General features: G+C 42.4%; 1 protein-coding gene across 1 annotated transcript in view; it reads right to left on the bottom strand.

The window, feature by feature from the left end:
- LOC124788390 (arylsulfatase B-like) overlaps nt 1-6,644 on the bottom strand; it is a 214,404-nt gene extending 207,760 nt beyond the window's left edge. The window contains exons 1-2 of the mRNA XM_047255655.1: nt 6,586-6,644; nt 6,061-6,478 (exon numbers count right to left, since the gene is read on the bottom strand). Coding sequence (XP_047111611.1) covers nt 6,061-6,478; nt 6,586-6,644 — 477 coding nt within the window. The remainder of the gene's footprint in view (nt 1-6,060; nt 6,479-6,585) is intronic.
- Between the last annotated feature and the right edge of the window lie 7,313 nt (nt 6,645-13,957).

The following is a 13,957-nucleotide window of genomic DNA, read 5'->3' on the forward strand; positions in this document are numbered from 1 at the left end:
GGGAAGATCAGTTTTGATTCCGTAGAAATGTTGGAACACGTGAAGCAATACTGACTTTACGACTTATGTTAGAAGAAAGATTAAGGAAAGGAAGACCTACGTTTCTAGCATTTGTAGACTTAGAGAAAGCTTTTGACAATGTTGACTGGAATACTCTCTTTCAAATTCTAAAGGTGGCAGGGGTAAAATACAGAGAGCGAAAGGCTATTTACAATTTGTACAGAAACCAGATGGCAGTTATAAGAGCCGAGGGACATGAAAGGGAAGCAGCGGTTGGGAAGGGAGTGAGACAGGGTTGTAGCCTCTCCCCGATGTTATTCAATCTGTATTTTGAGCAAGCAGTAAAGGAAACAAAAGAAAAATTCGGAGTAGGTATTAAAATCCATGGAGAAGAAATAAAAACTTTGAGGTTCGCCGATGACATTGTAATTCTGTCAGAGACAGCAAAGGAATTGGAAGAGCAGTTGAACGGAATGGACAGTGTCTTGAAAGGAGGATATAAGATGAACATCAACCAAAGCAAAACGAGGATAATGAAATGTAGTCAAAATCAGTCGGGTGATGCTGAGGGAATTAGGTTAGGAAATGATACACTTAAAGTAGTAAAGGAGTTTTGCTATTTGGGCAGCAAAATAACTGATGATGGTCGAAGTAGAGAGGATATAAAATGTAGACTGCCAATGGGAAGGAAAGCGTTTCTGAAGAAGAGAAATTTATTAACATCGAGTATAGATTTGAGTGTCAGGAAGTTGTTTCTGAAAGTATTTGTATGGAGTGTAGCCATGTATGGAAGTGAAACGTGGACAATAAATAGTTTGGACAAGAAGAGAATCAAAGCTTTCGAAATGTGGTGCTACAGAAGAATGTTGAAGATTAGGTGGGTAGATCACGTAACTAATGAGGAGGTACTGAATAGGATTGGGGAGAAGAGAAGTTTGTGGCACAACTTGACTAGAAGAAAGGATCGTTTGGTAGGACATGTCCTGCGGCATCAAGGCATCACCAATTTAGCTTTGGAGGGCAGCGTGGAGGATAAAAATCGTAGAGGGAGACCAAGAGATGAATACACTAAGCAGATTCAGATGGATGTAGGTTGCACTAGGTACTGGGAGATGAAGGAGCTTGCACAGGATAGATTAGCATGGAGAGCTGCATCAAACCAGTCTCAGGACTGAAGACCACAACAACAACAATACGCTAGAAAGAGTTTCGTGAAAATCTATGATTGCAGCATAGATCTGTATGTATGTGAAACATAGAATGTGAGGAGATTATTAGTCAACTGATTAGAAATTTTCAGTTGTGGAGTTACAGATGTCTGATTCTTAGCTACGCCATGGAGAAGTATGGGAATCAACTCCGAAAAACACTCACCGAAATTCAATGACAAAATGCAGGTAATGCTGAGGTAACAAACATTTTTTGTCAGTCGGGTCACAAAGGAACGCGCAAATATAGGCAGGTAAAAGTTGCTAGAAATTCTTGTGTCGATAAAAGATATCCAATGAGGGGAGCATACAACAGTTGCCACCGCATTACGTAGTGGAAACATGCCGAGAACCCGAGAAAATGCTGAATCTAGATAAAATCGATAAGGGATGAAGTTTATATTTAGTCAGTCGGCGACCATTATGTTGTGGTAACAGAATGTGTCACCGTCGCACTTACACCAGAATAGAAGGGACACAGAAATAGGCATCCCTGTCATTGAGAAGTAACTGAAAAAGTTAAAAAAAAATAAGTCACCAGTTCATATTCCATTTCGGGTTTACAGCGAGTACTCTTCAGTATGGCCCCTTACATAGCTTCCATTTACTCAGAATCTCCCGCCCAGCACAAGTTCCAAGCGACTGGAGAAAAGCGTGGGTGACTCCGCTCCAGGAAATCTGTAGCCTTCAGATAATTTTCGGGATCGAGGGATAAGTGAAACACGAAGCAGAAAGCTCTGAAATATACAGCGAGGCAAGGGATGTCTATCAAAAAGACTGATCAGACGTCATAGCAGGAAGAGTGTTCATTGCAGTCGGCCAAAACATTGCCTCTAGTGAGTTTGTCCTTGAGCGCGACTCTGAAGTTATCTGGATGCGACTGACAGGCCTAGCTGGAATGTAGTTATCGTTGGATGTTTTCACCAACCAACCGATTCCGCCATGACAGTTTTAGAATCATTCAAAGAAGTCTACGCAGAGTAGAACGTAACTACCCAGATCGTGCAGTATTTGTTAGAGGTGACTTCAACGTACCAGGTGTAGACTGGGACGTCTACAGATTCATAGCAAGCAGTACGGAGACAGTCTTGCGAAGCACTTCTGAACATGTTTTCCGAAAACTGGCGTGAGCAGTAAGTTCGACAGCCCACACGAACTGTAAACATCAGAGACCTTGCAGCTACAAACATGCCTGGCCTTATGACGGTGTCGTATCCAAACATGGATGAGTGATCATCATCATGTCGTCATAGCGACGATGGTTACTAAAAATAACAAATCAGTCAAGAAGACCAGGGGAGCACATCTGCTAGAAGTGTAGATAAGCAGTTGTCAGCACTCATTTACACAATGAACGGACATAATTTACTCCCAGTGTGATGAAAGTAGAGGATTTTAGGGGAAACATTAAAACGGATTGTAAATCGCATTCTCCAGAAAAATGTGCCGAGTAAGTGGATTAAGGACAGAAAAGACCCATCGTGATTTAATTACAAAATTTGGAAAATGCTGACGGAAAAAAGGCTGTTCGAAAGAGAACGCACAAATGACGGCAGTAGAAAGTAAATAGATTTTCGCGCGTTTGTAGCAAGATCGATGTGCAAAGTATACAACTATCAAATCTTAGGCGAGAGCCAGAGAAAATACTGATCCTACGTAAAAACGCTAATCTAATCGACAGCTTCTATTCGGTAGTTCGTTGACGAATTTGGTATGGTAACAGGAGACAGCAAATGGAAAGCTGAAATTTAAAATTTCGTGTTTAAAAATCGTTCACTCAGGAAGATTGTACAAATTTATCGTCTTTCTACCATCACACAGACTTCCGTATGGAAGACATAGTAATAGGCGTCCCTGGCGTAAGGAAGCAACTGAAAGGGATCAAAACAGATAAGTCGCCAGGTCTGATCTTACTCTACAGTACGTTTGTTTGCATGGCCACCCTCCGCAGCAACTTTTAAAATCGGTTATTATTGGTTTTCCGTTTTGAGCTTACCGCAATTTAATTAAAGACAGTTACACCACGCGCATTTCGCTTTTATTTATAAAGCGTCTTCCGTGTTTTTTATGCAAATTCGGTGTATTTGTTTGTACATTTATAGTTGTTTTAGGTTTAAAACAGTGTTTTATTTATAAAGTTTGTGTGCAAGTTACTTTCGGTGTTTCTTTATACATTCACCAAACCAGTGCATCTTCTGTCACTGCTAGCAGCGGCTGACGTCGAAAAACTTCAATTCAGGTATGCACTTGTCAGTTTTTTTCTTTCTGTAGTATCTCTTGCACTGCAATATTTACGCTTCACGTTTGTAAATTGCACTAAAGTTATGTGTATATGTATATTTCTCACACTGCACAGTAACAGTGTTTATGTCTGTTCGTTTGTTTTTATTCGCGTTGTGAGTGTTGGAAACCTGTCGAAATACATTATTCTAATTCGTACGTATATATGTGTGTGTTTGTGTGTGTATGTATTCTAACACATAAGACGTTTTCAGTAATTTACACTAACTCTATCTCTCTGACACACACACACACACACACACACACACACACACACAGAGACACACACATTCGAATTAAAAAAACCATGTAGTGTCCCAGGTTGGCAACAGTCACAACGAGAACAGAAGCAAACGAACAGGCACAAACACTGTTACTGTGCAGAACGAGAAACGCACTTAACTTCACTTCAAATAAAAAAGGGAAGTGCAAATAATGCAGCGCAAGAATGACTGCAGAATGGCAAAATCTGCCAGGTGCATATGCGACTCGAAGTCTTTCGAGGTCAACCAGGGAAGGAGGAAAGAAGAAGTAGTTTGGAGAATATGTAAAGAAACACCGTAAATAACTTGCACACAAACTTTATAAACGTAGCGCGGTTTTTAACCTAAAGTAACCACCAGTGTACAAATCTGTGTGTCCAGTGTGCAAAGTAACAATGCAAGATGCTTTATAAATGGAAACGAAACGCGTCTAGTGGAATTCTGTTTCATTAAACTGCAGTAAAGTCAAGACGCAAAACCAGTAACAACTGAGTACTCTACAATATTTGCTCCTTGTACTTATCGCGAATCTCTCGCCAATCACAGAGTCCCAAGCGAGTGGATAACGGCGCAGGTGACTCTTATGTGTGTAAGAAGTGTAAAAGAATTGACCGGCAATATTACAGACCAAAGTCCTTAACACCCATTTTCCGTAAAATACTTATACGTGTTCTCAGTTCCAGTACAAGAAAGTTCCTTGAGAAGAAAAAGCTTCGGCCCAAAACTCAGGAAGCATTTGTAAAGTACCGCTCGTGTGGAACACAGACCGCCCTTTTACCTTTTTCTAGCATTATATCCTGACACCATAAATAAAGAGCAACAGACAGATTATGTATTTCTAGATTTAGGAAAGGAACTTGACGTAGTGTATTACTGGTCTGACCACACGGAATAGATTCTCACTTGTGTGAGTGCCTCGAAGACTTGGTAAATACTGTTATCCAGTACGCTGTCCTCGGCAGTAAGATTTCGTCTGATACAGTGATATTGTAGGAGTGCTCCAATAGTGTGTTATAGGAGCGCTCTTGTTCCATATATACATATACATATTATATGTACATATTCATATTCAGTATGTAGACGCTCTTAGATGTGTGAAACTGGAGAGCATCACTTGTTTCGCAATTTGGTAACACGAAGGTCCGTAGTAGATAGCAAAAACAGATAAATTATGGTTTACAATACTGAAATTTGCCCGAAACTACTAATGTGATTTTGAAGAATGAAAATACACTGAATTTGTAACCTTTAGAACTACAGTAGCAGCAGCAGAAGTTGTTAATAGTTCCATTTGAAGAAGAAAAGTTAATATAGGTATCTCTGTAATTAATTTGTAAATCAAAAAAGACTATACATCAGTTTGTAAAATCGTCTTCACAGTTATTTAGGGTAAACCAGAGTTACGACATCTTAAACGGCACCGGTAAGATCTGAAGTATGCAGCTCAACTGAATCAGCCTCTATAAATCTTTCGATAAACGTGTGGAACTTTACGTTCAAGATCGGCCATATCACCCGGCAGCCCGCCTTCCTCGTGGAGAATTTAAAAAAGCAAAAGAAAGAGAGACAACATTGACTCCACCTTTGAATGATGATCGAAAACAAGTAAAGGTAACGCGGTCTCGATTTAATGTTTAAAGTTCAATATTTAGCTTAGAATCTTAGAATATTAAGGGGCACAAGAGAACAGTTAGTGTACATGATTTCGATCATCAACCGAAGGGGAGTCGAGTGTTTCTCTAATTTGTTTTGCTTCTCACTTTTAGGCAAATCATTTCGCAAACCATTTGACGGTACGTTTTAAAGCTTTTGTTTTCAACTTACAAACTTTATACAGGAAGCATGAAATGTTAATGTATTCAAATGTCTATCGTTATTCTGTTATTTACTTAATCATCCTGATTACTTTCGGGCAGTTACATATTTTCTTGATAAAGCTGGACATCGTGGTGAAACTTCCTGGCAGATTAAAACTGTGTGCCGGACCGAGACTCGTACTCGGGGCCTTTGCCTTTCGCGGGTAATTGCTCTACCAAGTGGTTAATTTGCCAGGAAGTTTCATATCAGCGCACACTCCGCTGCAGAGTAAAAATTTCATTGAGGACATCGTAGTGCTAAATTCAATACCCCATTCGTCCATTCCTTACTCATCGTCTATCTATGAAAAGTGAGACAAAAATAAATTGTGCAATTTTTAAGGAGTCTTGTTTTCGCTGCGCTCGAACATTTGCACAAAAAACTTGTTGTTTTACCAGGAGGATTTTAGAATTATTTTGCCCAAGTCACGTACGTACCAGAGACGAACTGACCTTAACAGATTCTCGAGTCGCCTCGCTGACGGCTGCAGCAGGTGGCCGCGGGGCCGTGACGTCAGACGCGCTGAGCGGCTTTGAGGTAGTGGCGCCACTGACAGACTGTGCCCGCTGTGCGCCGTGACGAGGGCTCCCCCCGGCGCAAGTGGCGCGTGACTTGCTCAAGAGCAGCCGATAACTGCCTGTGGCGGGCAGCTGTCGCGTCCTCGCTCCTGTAGCCGCAGCACGTGTCCTGATGAGTTCGGCGATCACATCCGGGAAACGACACAAATATCTGTCGGCAGTCAGTGCGGACGAAACCTCATCTCGCCTCTTTCGCCACTCCGTTACACCGCCTGACCGCTGGTTTCCGGCGCTTCGCAACGCTCCGTGAGCTGTGGAGCTACCTGCTCGTTGCCAGACCCGGGCCGACGGCCTTCGTATTTCCTACGCAACTATTACGCAACGTTGCGAACTGAAGGCCTGCAAAGTGTGTCAACACAGCCGCCTTTACGTCAGAGAAGCAGAGATTGGGTGACGTACCCAACTGCGGTGGGCGGGGGAGATGGGGATGGTGGTGCGGGGGAGGGGGCTGGCAGCATCGTAATATGCTGCTCTACTGCCCACAGAAAAGTTAAAAAATATAATGAGAATATAAACAAACAAGAAAAAAGGCGATAAAACGATGTCATTACAATAAAACTGTGAAATGGCGGAAAGTTGTGGAATTTAAAGTATAAAACACTGCAGTGACGATGCGGACCAAGACACACAGTAAGTACACAGGCACAATTGAGAAAAGCAAGGCGACAGTCTGGTTTCTGTTCGTACGTGATAAAAACAGAAGCCGCGTCAGTATGGTGGCTGTTCGCAACACTGCTAGGGGACGCACAACACTGAACAATCACTTAAAACAGTTAAAACAGCACTATACAGCTGACACGGTGGCTGTTGGGGGGGGGGGGGGGGGGAGGCGGGGGAGGTGGAGGAGCCGAACCAATGAGGGGGAAAAGGGGGGGGGGGGTAGCGGAGTGTTGTCACGTTCTACACGTCTATATATACTGTGCACAGCGCACCAGTTACATACTGACCGACGATTTGCACACACTGACTACTCTTCAGAATGTAATTTGTTGTTCTTATAGGGCACTTCAGTCCGAAGACCGATTTGATGCCTCTCTCCACGCTGCTGTATGCAGTGAGAGCCGCCTCATCTCACAATAGCTGCTGCAACCTACATTCATTTCAACCTTATTGCTGTATACATCCCCACAGTCCCTCTACAAACTTTATCCCCACCCCTACCTTTCTCCAATATTCCCTCCAGTTTTACTAGACGATTTCTTGATACCCCCGTTGGTGTCCTATGATCTGATAGCTTCTTTGTCCCATACATTTCCTTAATTCCAAATTCCCATCATTACTTCGTAGTTAGTTATGCGATTTATCCATCTAATCTCCTGCAATATTCTATAACAATACATTTCTAAACCTTCTGTTTCGTTCTTGCCTGAATTGCTTCTCGTATAGGGTTTACTTACGGTAAGGCTACACTCCACATAAATGCCTTCAGAAAAGACTCGCTGACACTTAAATTTATATCTTATGTTAACAAATTCCTATTCTTCAGAAATGTTTTTCTTGCTATTGTAAGTCTGCATTTTAAGGGATGATCTACATCGCACTTAATCAGTTATTTCGCTGCCTAAACAACAAACACATCTATTTTACCGAGCCACTTTCTAACCTAATTTCCTCAGCACCGCCTGATTTAGTTCGACTACATTCCATCACATTTACTTTTATTAGAGTTCATCTTACAATCTGTTTCCAAGACACTATCCATTCCGTCCACCTGTTCTTCTAAGTCTTTAGCCATCTCTGATAGAATAACGTCATTGGCAAACCACAAAGTCTATCTTACTTCTCCCTGAACTTCATTCACTTACCAAACTTCTCCTTAGTTTACTTCACCATTCGTTAAATCTACAGATTGAATACCGTCGGGGACAGACAATAACCTGGTCTCAGTTCCTTTTCAATCACTGCTTTCCTCTTACGTCCCTCGACTATTACAACCCCAGTATGATTTTGTACAGCATATAATTTACCTGCGAACCTTATATTTTATGCCGGTTACCTTTAAAATTTCGTAGAGTGTACTCCAACCTACAAATGCAATCAACGTAAGTTTGCCGTTCTTCAACTTATCTTCCGAGACATGTCTTAAGGTAAGTATGGCCCAGTGTGGTCCTTCGTTTCTCGGGAATCTAATCTGATCTTCCGCAAGGTTGGTCTCTGCCAGTTTCCTCACTCTTCTATAAATCACGTCAGTATTTTGCCACCACAACTTATCCTCTGTATAGCACGTCAATCACATTTTGAATACTCTTCGCACACTCTGATAACCCTTCACACTGTAACATGTTTGAATCCACATTTCGTCGTAATAAAACACTGTAACTTTAATTCTGATCCCCATGTTCTTCGTAAGACTTTGCTGTAGTAATCTATTTTAATTACGTTGTCTCGGACACAAACGTAATGGCTCGTTTACTCAGACACCTCTTAAGACCAAATGCCACGATCGCATCATTTTTTCTCAGAGTCTTCTTTGCAGTCTGGAGTCCAGTTCAGCGTGACGGAAGTTGTGAAGTTTTCACAACGTTGATCCTTCTCTTATTCGTCATCACATCAAGGACATCGTTGCCTAATAACACATTTCTTCTTATCGTAAATGCGATGTTGATTGTGTACGCCTGTCTCCATATTATTTCTTGGGGCACGTAAGTGAATTCCAGTCCTCTCACATCATATCCTTCCTTTCATAGTTTACCGAGCGAGGTGGCGCAGTGGTTAGACACTGGACTCGCATTCGGAAGGACGACGGTTCAATCCCGCGTCCAGTCATCCTGATTTAGGTTTTCCGTGATTTCCCTAAATCACTCCAGGCAAATGCCGGGATGGTTCCTCTGACAGGGCACGGCCGACTTCCTTCCCCATCCTTCCCTAGTCCGACGAGACCGATGACCACGCTGTCTGGTCTCCTTCCCCAAACAACCAACCAACCTTTCATAGTTTGTACACACTCGACTTACCGACGTTCAACTTATAGCTTACGGATTTCCGATATTTTCACCTTCTATTAGGCAATAAGTTTACCGACTTTAACTGTAAGTCCCAGACACTACCCTCGAAACATTTTCTGCAATTATTTTCCATGTTTCCGCTGGGAGGCGACGCCACGTACCGATTTCAGCTGGAACATGGATGTACACTCTCACGTGGCCGACGTAGTTCGCACTACGGCCGGTTTTGCGATTTGTTTTCCGAGTAATAACTGATTTCTGCTCCAATTTGTCGGCAGGTAGAATACAGAGCCCCATTATGGATTGGGAGCCGTCTACGAAGAGAAGTCAATTAATTGCTCGGTGGTGTGTTGGCGAATGAAAGGGCGAACACTATGATGATCCAAGTTGGTCATTCTTCAATATAATAGTCAGTTTATGGCCGCAAACAGTATATAACATCATCAATTCGAACGGTTCATAGCTTGTGTGAGCACAGCGCTACAAGTTTCGTACTTTCGTACCGCAATGCAGTTCCTTCTCTAAATCCTCGCACAAACGAAAAAATGGCTGACATCGAAATAAGTGTCCAAGGAATAGAAAAGCAACTGGAATCACTCAACAGAGGAAAGTCCACCGGACCTGATGGGATACCAATTCGATTCTACACAGAGTACGCGAAAGAACTCGCCCCCCTTCTAACAGCCGTGTACCGCAAGTCTCTAGAGGAACGGAAGGTTCCAAATGAGTGGAAAAGAGCACAGGTAGTCCCAGTCTTCAAGAAGGGTCGTCGAGCAGATGAAAACTATAGATCTATATCTCTGACGTCGATCTCTTGTAGAATTTTAGAACATGTTTTTTGCTCGAGTATCACGTCGTTTTTGGAAACCCAGAATCTACTATGTAGGAATCAACATGGATTCCGGAAACGGCGATCGTGTGAGACCCAACTCGCTTTATTTGTTCATGAGACCCAGAAAATATTAGATACAAGCTCCCAGGTAGATGCTATTCTTCTTGACTTCCGGAAGGCGTTCGATACAGTTCCGCACTGTCGCCTGATAAACAAAGTAAGAGCCTACGGAATATCAAACCAGCTGTGTGGCTGGATTGAAGAGTTTTTAGCAAACAGAACACAGCATGTTGTTATCAATGGAGAGAGGTCTACAGACGTTAAAGTAACCTCTGGCGTGCCACAGGGGAGTGTTATGGGACCATTGCTTTTCACAATATATATAAATGATCTGTTAGATAGTGTCGGAAGTCCCATGCGGCTTTTCGCGGATGATGCTGTAGTATACAGAGAAGTTGCAGCATTAGAAAATTGTAGCGAAATGCTGGGAGATCTGCAGCGGATAGGCACTTGGTGCAGGGAGTGGCAACTGACCCTTAACATAGACAAATATAATGTATTGCGAATACATAGAAAGAAGAATCGTTTATTGTATGATTATATGATAGCGGAACAAACACTGGTAGGCAGTTACTTCTGTAAAATATCTGGGAGTATGCGTGCGGAACGATTTGAAGTGGAATGATCATATAAAATTAATTGTTGGTAAGGCGGGTACCAGGTTGAGATTCATTGGGAGAGTCCTTAGAAAATGTAGTCCATCAACGAAGGAGGTGATTTACAAAACACTCGTTCGACCTATACTTGAGTATTGCTCATCAGTGTGGGATCCGTACCAGATCGGGTTGACGGAGGAGATAGAGAAGATCCAAAGAAGAGCGGCGCGTTTCATCACAGGGTTATTTGGTAACCGTGATAGCGTTACGGAGATGTTTAACAAACTCAAGTGGCAGACTGCAAGAGAGGCGCTCTGCATCGCGGTGTAGCTTGCTCGCCAGGTTTCGAGAGGGTGCGTTTCTGGATGAGGTATCGAATATATTGCTTCCCCCTACTTATACCTCCCGAGGAGATCACGAATGTAAAATTAGAGAGATTAGAGCGCGCACGGAGGCTTTCAGACAGTCGTTCTTCCCGCGAACCATACGCGACTGGAACAGGAAAGGGAGGTAATGACAGTGGCACGTTAAGTGCCCTCCGCCACACACCGTTGGGTGGCTTGCGGACTATAATTGTAGATGTAGATGTAGATGCAGATTATTTGACGGGTTGCTTGCTTCACTCTGACTCAAAACACATCTGCACACCTGAATCTGTTGTCTGTTCTTTGTTTAGTGACAGACTAGTAGGAACAACTGATGCTGTAAGTACAATGTAATGAGGAACATCTTTAAATTTCACCCGAAAAACTACAAACCACGACAGATCTTGAGCAAGTAACTCCTCGCGTTATGCGGATATACTTTTTCTCGTCTTGTTTAGTGGTGTCTTAGGATACACACCTTTTTTGTATCACACTGAAGGTTTTCGTGGGCTCTGATCGCACAGTCTGTAACAAAACCAGTTATTCGAACTACTTACAAAAATAGAATTAACTGAGTCTCTATGTCAGTCAACGGCCTTGCCGCAGAGGTAGCACCGGTTTCCGTCAGATCATCGAAGTTAAGTACTGATCGGCTTGGCTAGCACTTGGAACGGTGGCCATCCGGTCCGCTGAGCGCTTTTGGCAAGTGGGGTGCACTCAGCCCTTGTGAGGCAAATTGACAAGCTACGTCACAGAGAAGTAGCGGCTCCGGTCGGGAAAACTGATAACGGCCGGGAGAACGGTGCGCTGACCACATGCCCCTCCATAGCCGCATCGAGTGCCGCCTATATTCTGAGGATGACACGGCGGTCGGTCAGTACTTTCGGGTCTTCCGCAACTTTTTAAGACGGAGTTTAGAGTATCCATTGGTTGACCTCAACTAGTCTTGTATGTTATGATGTGTCCTTTGCTTCATTAATTACGCGTTGATTTATAAAGGCCTTGTGAAATAAGTAATGCAGTGAATTTAATTCATTATTCGCAGCGTGTATTGACCACCTGTTCTTTCCCAAAGTCAAAACACTTCGTTACTCATAAAAACTTAAAGCTATAAAATAAAGAACTTACGTTTCAGCGACATTAAGTGTAGTTATTCATTTACTTCTTTTGCTACTACTGAGAGACAACGCAGTTTCAAGCATTCAGAGTGCCAATATCATTTAAACCAACGTTATCGATGTAAACACATAAAAAAACTGACAAAAATGCACGTCCTCGTCAGCTGTCCACTTTTATTTACTACACTGAAAGCGGCTCTTGGCCAGCCATAAGTAAAGCCGAGGCTGCTATAGGCTCACGCACACGCCTAGTTCTGTCGGACATCAACTTCCATCCATCTAAGTTTGAAATTACTTGTGGTGCCGAAAAGAACAGTAATAACTTCAGAAACTGTTTTCAATACTTTAGAATAATCGGTGTCCCAGTTTTAAAATTTTGGGGAAGGATATTGTACACAGATAAAGTCAGAGAAATAATATTAAATACATGATGGGGTTTGGTAGCGATAGAAACGGCAGTGGGTTCACGAATAACTTTAGATTTATTAAAAGTATCGCTTCAAATTCATTAAAAATTTATAGTACATAAGCGTCTGCTGCTTGCAGAAGTTCACCTGGACTTTGCCAGCGTTTTCAATGAGGCTTGTTTCTGAAGTGTTGTGTCGATGATGGCTGGAGGAAATTGGTATCCGTCGATTTCGCTATGAGGCTGGTGACTCCACGTTAGTCGTGCCCCAATTGTATGTGGTGCTAGGCTCACTGTTCTTTTCTGTGAATTATTTTCAGAACGTCGATATCGTAGTGTTTCAATATTAGTATTGTCACGTAGAAGGTGTAATTAGACGACTGACGAACACTTTCACATACCGAAAGTTTATTCAGCACTTGCTCATACAAGAGCGGGGAGCGAACTGCCTCTGGCCAGAACACATACAGTATATATACACCTACAGAACATTCCAGTACAATGATTCTTGACATTTGTGGATACTTCTAGAATGTACCCTAACCAAATATAGAAATTAAAAGAATACGTTCCAGGAGAGTTTTGAACTCACGACCCTTTTTTGTAACTGTTTGGTAACATTACCACTACACCACGTGGAGTATCCGAGGCTGCTTAATGAGCGAAAAGACAAAACATTCGTACTGAAGAAAGTAGGCGAAATCGATGCGTGATACCGAGACAGTGAAAACTAGCACCACAACAACAGCGACCACTAAAATAGGTACAGCTTTAACCACAACAGCCAGGACAACAACCACAACAATGATTGTGAGATGAGATGTGCTCAACTAGAAACTGAGAGGAGAGGATGAGGTGGTTGTCGCGGAAGAGGAAATCGATATGGACGAATGTACGAAAATTACTGTTCAGAAAACGGAGATCCGGCAGTAATGGGACACACTGGTGTGGAGAGCAGTACGCGACTCCGCATAAAAAACAACGTTACTGTAGCTTTAACATAGAGTGCTCAGTAGCCTGCAAAGTACGAGCGTCTAAATATGGGCCGTTTCTAGAAACAATCAGTGTGCATGAATAACAATGCGAGGGTAATGAATTTCGTGGACAGAGTAAATCAAATGCGGTAGTGAATGAAATCAGAGGTGTTGTTGAACCTACATCGGATGCGTTGCGCTTGAGTAGTACTGCGGCGCCGATAATGGATCGGTGTCCAATAGCGAAGAAACGTGTTGTCGTTTTTAAGGAGGTTCGATCAGCAGGCAAGGAGAAGGAACGTCTAATGCAATTAGGCAAAATGTTTGGTTGGTTAGAAGTTGTCAAAATTTAAGAAATAACTGAGACTGACAGTTGAAGATAATTCACTTTGTTTCGCAATGAATGTGCACTTAAATAACTAATATTAATATTCAATGATTATAAAAAAGAAATGGCAGTGAGATTTTAAAGATT

Source organism: Schistocerca piceifrons, chromosome 3, assembly GCF_021461385.2.
Source record: "Schistocerca piceifrons isolate TAMUIC-IGC-003096 chromosome 3, iqSchPice1.1, whole genome shotgun sequence".
NCBI classification, from domain to species: Eukaryota; Metazoa; Arthropoda; class Insecta; order Orthoptera; family Acrididae; genus Schistocerca; species Schistocerca piceifrons.